An 8,820-nucleotide genomic window follows, 5' to 3' on the forward strand; every position below is an offset into this window, starting at 1 on the left:
CCTAACTGCACCTCAGTGGTTCACCCCCTTGGATGAACATGCCACAGGTGTCCCTGCCTCTGAGACTTGTCACTGCTGCTCCCTCTCCCCCCACGGGTCCCGAGGCTGTTTCCCCCACAGCTCTTTCCTCACCTGTCGCCGTGGGGAGCTGGGTCTTAACTCCGCTGCTGTCATTCACTAGGCATCGTTGGACACTGCAGCTTGATGGCTTGTTGCCTGCTTGTTTTCTGCTGTCTCCCTCATTGTAGAGCTCCATGAGGACAGCTTTGCTCACGGGGGTGTCCCAGTTCTTGGAAGAGCATCCGGGGTCGTTAGCCTGCAGTAAAAGACGGTTTTGTGAGTGCAGTTCAGGCAGCCTCTCGTCAGTTCTCTGTCAGCGCATGTCTCTGACTCCAGCTTTGTGACTCACTGTTCTGCTTCCCGGGCTCCATTCAGGCTTTCATGATAGTGTAGACCAGTCCATGTTTTTGTGAGATTTCCTTTCATCCAGCTCCTACTCCGCAGAGGATATAGGGAGGAGGTGGCGCGGCCAGCGCTCTCCCGTCTAGGCAGGGCTCCTGACGGACGGTCCAGGCTTCCCAACCCGGTCTCGCAGGAGCGCTGGCTCTGATCGCTGTCCGCGCTGCCATGCCACTCCCCCGCTGTACTGGGGCCCGGCCTCCCTCTCCATTCTCAGGGTGTCATTGCCGAGATGGTGTCATTGCGTAGGGTCCAAAATCTTACGTTCCTGGCCACGGGCCACCAACTCCGCCTCAGTCATCCCTGCTGGGGTGCTCTTGAATTCATCTTCACTTGGAGTAGTTTTGTTTGGGAGTGAGATCTCCTGTCTCTTGATCTTTTCTTTTTGCTGGTGTGTCATTCTCCAGCTCTGACAGAAATGAAGCTTAAACAAGTAGCCCAATTACAAAAACGGGCAAAGAACCCAAACACATTTCTTAAGAGGACGTGAAATGGTGGGAACGTGTATTTTTTGAACTTGGCTCCTTACTAACTGAAAGGTTCTCTATGGCTTGTTGCCAGGGGAAGGCAAGATAAGACTACAGTGCAGCCTACCACCTACCAGAGTGGTTGTTTATCAGAGAAGATTTTAGAAGTGCTGGCAAGGATGTGCAGCAAAGGGGACCCCAGCCCCGTTGGTGGCACGTGCGTTCACGCCGCTCCTGTGTGGAAGTCACCTGCGCTTCCAGGCTCACTGCGGCCCCGCTCGTGGTAGCCAGGGCCTACTTGGCGTGCGTGTGCACAAGGGGACGCTGTTCAGACTTGAAAAGGAATGCGTCCCGTCCCCTGTGAAAGCAAGGATGAGCCTGAGCACGAGGTGAGACAAGCTGGGCACCGAAGATGAGCGCTGCGTCTCATTCACGTGTTGAGCCCTTGGAAGGAGCAGAGCTGAGGATGAGGTGTTGGTCAGTAGATGCAGAGTTCCAGCAGCGTCTGAGACCCACACAGTGACCACAGTAAATAGCAACACATTGTATTTTTCCCACAACTTTAAAAATTTTGTTTTTTGCTTTTAACTTTGTTGATTTCATTTATTTTCTTGTTTATGTGGTATCAAGGAGCCCAGGGCCTCATTCAGGCTAGGCAAGCATTCTGCCACCAAGCCACATCCACAGTCCATATTATATTTTGAGAATCACCAAAAGAATAGATTTTAAACATCCTCATCGCAAAAATGAATAAGTATGTTAGGTAATACATGTTAATTAGCTCAGTTGAGCCAGACCACAATGTATGCATAGTTTAAAACGTGTTGTAAAAACCAAATAAATATGGTTTTATTTATCAGTTAAAATAAAAGAATGAACAAAATTTAGTTTAATGTTCAAAAATAACTTTTAACTGGTTTATGTTGATAAATGGCATATTTATAGAATAGTTATTTATCCTCAGACTGATTTGTAATACCTCTTTTCTGTTAAATATTTGTATAATTGAATCTGTTTTACTCTGTCACTTTGTGGTGCCCGCACATTCTCTTCTGCATTACTGAAGCTTTTAGTACTTTTTAATATTTAATGGTGGTAGTAGTCTCTCATTGATGTTGTTTTTCAAAATTGTTGCTAATGGTCTAGCCCATTACTCTACCATGTGGCTTTGAAAAATTGAATCAAGTTATGAAAAGGAAAATCTGCATTGGGCTTCCCCCCCTCAAAATAGTATTAAACTGGACTCAGTTCACATAAATGAATATTTTCATCAGAACTTTGTCCTGGTGAAATAGCCATAATTTTAACCCCTTTTATACAGACCAAAGATATGTCTTGTATTAGAATAATGCAGCTAAAATGTAAATAATCTGTTAAATTGTTTTGTTTCAGATATGTTTCCTTATTTTTGCCATTCTCTACATTGTTTCCTACTTCATCATCACCAGATACAAGAGAAAATCAGGCAAGTAGAAATACCTTAATTAAACTTTTATTACAATGCACATCATCTGGGCATGGTGTTTGGGATATGTCATACACCTTACTTCAGTGGTGAATATACTGCTGACTGAAGTAAACAGTTGATGGATACTGAGCACTAAAAATAACCTCCAGGGAATTTGACTATTCTTAGGATCACCTCTTAGACCACAGTCCTTGTTTATCACAATTCTTATGTCCAACCAAGATTAGTCCTGGGCTGTTTAGAATCTGGGAAGTTCCGGAGTTTATGAGGCTTGTGACTGGCTGTAGTGTGTGTTCTACATACCCTCCAACCCTTTTCTCACTACTAGACATATCTTTTCTTTCTCCAAAGCAATATGGAATTTAGAGACTTCGTAATGACATTGTTAGTCAACTGCATAGTATCCTTTTATTACCGTGTTATACTTACCTGTGCGGAGGCAGATGATTATTTTTTTATGTGCTAGTCTTTGGGCTTGAACTAAGGCCTTTGGCATTATCCCTGAGCTTTTTTGCTCAAGGCTAGTACTCTACCACTTGAGCCACAGCTCCACTTCTGGCTTTTTTGGTGGTTAATTGGAAATAAGAGGTTCATAGTGTTTCCTGCCTGGGCTGGATTTGGAATGTGATCCTCAGATCTCAGCCTCCTGAGTAGCTAGTATGAACCACCAGCACCTGACTAACTTTCTGTTCTTTAGTGTATTGTAGTATTGGTTAATTTACAGGTTTTTAGGTCAGGGTTTTAAAAGGGCCTACATTTTAGAAATAACCTAAGTGTAAACTCCCATGGCTAAGTCTCAGCAGAATCAACTTTATTTTTGTTTTCTATACCACTGAATTATTTGAGTTTTTATAATGACTGTATTATTTTTGCTGTACAAACCCCTAAATTAATAGATGAGTGGATCCAAAAAATGCAGTACCTACACACAATGGAATTTTGCACAGTTGTTAGAAAGAATAATATGTCATTTGAAATGGATGGACCTAGAACAAATCATGTTTTAAGTGAGGTAAGCCAAGACCAAGAGACAGACAGCTCATGTTTTCTCTCCATATGCAGAAGCCAGATCTAATATGCACTGGAACATGGTAAATTATACAAGACTCTGGACATTCATACATTGTGAGACCAAAGCGGAGAGGAATACAAAGGCACAACGTTTCTGTGCCCCTGATCATTAAAATAACACTTATGAAATGAGCTCCACGAATGGAAAATGAGCTTTTCTTTTTCTTTGTTGCTGTTTGTGTTTTTTCTTCTTTTTGTCTTGTTTGTTCATTTATTTGTCTTTGGGCGGGTAAGGGGGCACAGAAATGGGGGGGGCAAAGGGTGAACAAACGTGGTAGTGGTACCACTAGACATTAATGTTGAAAATGAACGATACAGTTTTTTGGGTGGGGATGGGAGGGAAAAACTGAGAGGGAGGGAAAGGGTGACATTGCCCAAAAAGAAAGGTCCTTTTAACTGACATATAACCGTAACCCCTCTGTATATCACCTTTATAATAATAATAAAACCCCTAAGTTACAAACAGAATAGTGAGAGACATAACTGAGTATAATGTGCTATACTAGATCAAATCATCGAAAAAGGCATTCATGGGGTTTGGCTCAAGTAATAGAGCTCCTACCTGGCAATCACACCTCAGAACTGCAAAAAAACAAAAAGCCGTTCTTGGGAAACAGATGAAATGCAGATTAAAGCCTTAAAAATGAAATGAAATAGGAAAATTGATCAGAAAAACACACAGAGCCTAAACTGCAATATGTTGTGGCATAGTAAATGGTGATATTATCTGCTGATAACCTGTGATGAAGATGGGCAGAAGCCAGAATGTGGAAAGTGTCACCTACTTGTAAAAGTGGAGTTAAGATACTAGTTTCTCCTAGTGTGTATAAAGACTGATTAGCACAGGAGGTTACTAGGAGACTGTGTCACTATCTTAATGAGAATATGCAGAAAGGGCTCCAAGACTAGTTGTGGTTTTTACACAGCCCACACTGCCTGCAGGGCACAGTTAATGTCAACAGCTGTAAGCAGAGTTGCAACTGGAGTTTTTCCTCCAGAGGTTTTCGATGTATTCTGAATATCCATTTTCTTTTATTCCATTTATTCACACTTGCCAGTTTTCTCCTGTCAAGTAAGAAGCACTAGTTCCATGTTCCACTCCCCACAAAAAGTCTCCAGCTATGCTCATGGCGGCTTCAAGAACAACTCTGCTCCCTGAAGCAGCTGCTGCTTCTGCTGTTGCGTTCTTTCTCGCCCAGGGAGCATTCTGGGAGAGGTCTTGCCTCTCCCAGAGTGAAGTGAGGAGTAGGCTAACTTTGGAAGGTGAATGGAAAGTGTAGCTGTGGCATGTCGGAGTCTCACCTCACAGTTGTCCTGACCCTTCCCCTCAGCCCTCCTCCCCACCAGACCTCGCCACACCCACCCGTGACAGGTGTGGCCGACGCCACTTACACCTTTAAACCAAAGTCCACCGTTCAGCTTCTCACCTCTGTTTCAGAATTTAAGTGCCTAGATCTGAACGGAAAAGAAGGAGGTGACACTATTAGTGAGTGTCGAAATACAATACTGTTTTGATAAAATTGAAAACAGTGCAAAATAAAATATCATAGGGTAATCTCATTCAAATTATGTTCGTGAAGAAAGTTCTAAGAACTTCGTTTGTATAGTTGAATTTGAGGATTACAAATTCTTAAGATAGGGTATATTTTATTATTTTTTAAGACAGAGCTGACTGTGTAGCTCAGGCTGGCCTCAAACTCATGACCCTCCTATCTCGCCCTTCTGAGGTTCTATGCCAGATGGAGGGTACTGGAATTTTTTCCTTTTCAGTTAGCATACATTTGTAGTGTGACAGTTTCTTTGTACTGTTTTTATACAGGCACACGGCATACTTTGAACAAATTTACCTCTTCCACCATATTCTCATTCTTCCCTCCCTGCTTTTTTTTTGGGGGGGGGTCCGGTCGTGGGGTCTGAACTCTGGGCCTGGGCGCTGTCCCTCAGCTCTTCAGCTCAAGGCTAGCACTCTATCACTTGAGCCACAGCACCACTTCCGGCTTTTTTCTTTTTGCTTATGTGGTGCTGAGGAATCAAACCCAGGGCCTCATGCATGCAAGGCAAGCGCTCTACCACTGAGCCACCTTCCCAGCCCCTCCTCCCTGTTTTTCCAAGTGGCATTTTGAAACAAGGAGAGACTGCGAGGAGGTGAACAGTACTGACAGACATTGTGTCTGTGACTACAGATAGAAAAGGGAAAGCTGGTGAGTGATAGGGGTGGAGGCTGGGTCAGTCTGATTAAAATTCTGCACAGGCATGTGTGAAGAACCACGGTGAAACCCATCTGAAGAATTCACGTCACCAAACACAAAATGAAGGACAGGAGTGTAAGGCAGGTCCTGTTTGGGATGGTGCTGCTAGTGGGAGCGGGGAGAGGGCAGGAGGGGGAGGGGGCCGTGAAGCTTGTTGGAATTACCTGGGAAAAGGGGAGGGGGGGTGATAGAGGAGTGTATCTTTCAAGGTGCATTGCGTGCTGTGTGCACACATCAAAATGAAATACACGGACAATTGATGTTAATGCGGATGTAAAAACTAACTTTTCAACACTCTTAAGATGGTCTGGGCTCATCTTGCATCTGCCTGGATAAGGAGCGAGGAATAAGTCAGGGGGAGCAGTAGGAACGTATGCCTGAGATTGTGCCAAAGGCCCCACTGAAATCATGAAACAACACCTGCTAGCGAGAACTTCCTTTTGGCACCCGTCTCCCCTGCCACTCCCGGAGCGCTGTGCAGTGAGGGTGTCATGAACTCTTCCTGCTGCAAGGGTCAGTTAGGCTGAGTGCCTATCCCGGGGCTGGGAAGACAAGAGAGAAGATAAACGCTTGCCAACTGATAACAAGGGCCTAGCGCACATCCCAGCCACACCCCCTGTGGAGCCCTGAGCCGAGACGGGAGCTGACTCGGGTCAGACGTGATCCACAAATGTCTGTGCAGCAAAATAAAAATAACAGTTGATAAGACTTGTGCACACAGTCATTGGTGCACTGGTAAATGTTTAAGCAAAGCTCCTCGGGGGAAATAGCCATGCTTCATGATGCCCACCTATTTCTGTTGTGTAAGTGGGACCTGCACCAGCCTGGGGCTAGAGGCCATTGTCCCAGGGAATGGGAAAACTGGAAACGGTTCACAAGGACCCTGTCACGGCTGTACAGTTGGAGGGTGGTGGGGTCCTGGGGCCCCATGATGGAACAACCACAGGGGTCCTACGTTGGCAGTTGAACAAGTAGACCTCTATGCATGGTTGAGGTTGCTGCTACCTGGTAGCCAGGCAGCAGTGGATGCTGCCACCTACCAGCGTGGCTTCCACAGCATGGAATGGAGTGAACGGAACACACAACAGCCAGCTTCTCCCAGGAGATGTGCTCCATATGGGAAGGCCTGGCGACAGGTCATCAGTGAGGGCCGGGACCCCAGGAGGGCAGGCACACACAGTTCCTGGGACAGCTAGTCAGGGCCCGTTAGGAAATCAAGACTCTCCATTCTCCCTCATGTGCCATCGTATCCGACGCAGTGAGACTTAAAATTGAATCATGCCTTCAGTAAGCACAAGCTCTTTGAAAGCTCTCCCTACTCAGCAATGGCTTTTTAAGTACATATTTTAAACAAGTTAGTAAAACATTTTATAAGAGGATGAGAGTATTAATACCTGAAATATTTTTGCAGATGAACAAGAAGATGAAGATGCCATAGTCAACAGGATCTCGTATGTATTCTACAATTTAATTGTTCTAGTTCTGAAGTCAAATCTGAAAAGTCTGGTTTTTGAACAGAACCATGGAAACATCTAAAATTCCATTAGATTTATCAATATTACTCTTATTTATCAATATTAATCTTATTCTTAAAAAGCTCATATAGGCAAATAGATGTGGATAGAGGATTTATTATCTCCTGTTAAAAATATGTTTATTTAAAAGATGATAGCTTTTTTTTTTTTTTTTTTTTGTTGGTTGTGGGGCTTGAACTCCGGGCCTGGGCGCTATCCCTCAGCTCTTCAGCTCAAGGCTAGTGCTCTACCGCTTGAGCCACAGCGCCACTTCTGGTTTTCTAGTGGTTTATTGGAGATAAGAGTCTCATGGACTTTCCTTGCCTGGGCTGGCTTTGAACCATGATCCTCAGATCTCAGCCTCCAGAGTAGCTAGGATTACAGGCGTGAGCCACCCCGCCCGGCAAGATGATAGCTTTTATCTGCAGAGGATTTAATAAGGAAATAGGGTTACATTTGGGAACACTTCCAGGTTGAAGGAGGAGCCTCAGCTGAAGCCAGGCTTTCCCTCAGTGGAGGGGAGAGGACCCTCGGGTCAGCAGAGCACTGACTTGCTGTTTATGTCCATTGTTCTTTGGGTTTTTGATGAGACAAGATAGAAATATCCTTTAAATTTTTTTTTGAGCTCTCAAACTGGAGGAAAAGTAATGATTTTTCTCAGGTGAGAATGTGAGAAAACACAGATATACATATGTGGGAGGTTATCTATATTCCAGGACTTTAAAAATTGATAATTTGTGTTTAAAAAATCTCATATTTATAGAAGGTTAGAAATCATGCAAAGGTTTTTTTTTTTGTTTGAACCAAATCTTTGATCTACTGTTCCGTTTCCTCATGTGTAATTCCTATAATTCCTATCCCCTCTCCTGTATATCTACCATGCAAGCACTAAAATAACTAAGTTAATACTGACGTGGTTCTGCTCTCTCCCCACTGGAGTTTTCCGAGTTGTCCCCGGCGGAGCTTACATGTCGCATCCCCTTGGTCCCCTCAGTGGACGCTCTTCTTCAGCATTTCTTTGGCTGACGTGAATAGGGCTGATTGGATTCAAAACCGAAAAACAAATACAAATGGATTTGTTATTTCAATTATTTTAAGTGCCTTAGTGAAGTTAGATGAGAAACGCACAAGTTTACGCTGGAAATTCCTGTTCTATGGCCCCGGCACTTGGCACTTTTAAGTCTGCAGAACTGGAGAGCTTTTAGTTTTACTCGAGTACTCAGGCAAATCGTGGCGTTTCCTGCGTGTGACTCTCTGTTCCTAGCTGGTGTGGAGTCGTGGCCTGTGCACCGGCCTACCCTCAGCCAGGGGGCTCGGGAAGTGAGCCTGGGGAAAAGCCGGCAAGGTCCTCGCTTAGAATACAACGCAGCCCATGTGAGGCCAGGGCCGTGGCCGCGCCAGGCCTTGAGTTCCGTCCTGAGCACCACAGAGTCCACTTCTCTTGCCTCCAATAACAGTCACCGTGAGTTGCAGACTGAGCGAAGGGCAGCGGCTGCGTCTGTGTGAAACCTGCTAGTGTGCAGGATGAATGAGCATCCCCCTCCCTCCCCATCCCTTCACCCTCACCATCTCCCCCTCACCATCCCCCTCCC

At 44.9% G+C, this 8,820-nt stretch overlaps 1 protein-coding gene across 1 annotated transcript in view; it reads left to right on the plus strand.

Moving 5' to 3' along the window:
• Positions 1-1,270: 1,270 nt before the first annotated feature.
• Positions 1,271-8,820, plus strand: part of Lmbr1 (limb development membrane protein 1) — a 103,370-nt gene continuing 95,820 nt past the window's right edge. The window contains exons 1-3 of the mRNA XM_013027205.1: positions 1,271-1,315; positions 2,319-2,391; positions 7,126-7,165. Coding sequence (XP_012882659.1) covers positions 1,271-1,315; positions 2,319-2,391; positions 7,126-7,165 — 158 coding nt within the window. The remainder of the gene's footprint in view (positions 1,316-2,318; positions 2,392-7,125; positions 7,166-8,820) is intronic.

The sequence above is a fragment of the Dipodomys ordii genome, unplaced genomic scaffold, assembly GCF_000151885.1.
Source record: "Dipodomys ordii isolate 6190 unplaced genomic scaffold, Dord_2.0 Scaffold101, whole genome shotgun sequence".
Taxonomy (NCBI): domain Eukaryota; kingdom Metazoa; phylum Chordata; class Mammalia; order Rodentia; family Heteromyidae; genus Dipodomys; species Dipodomys ordii.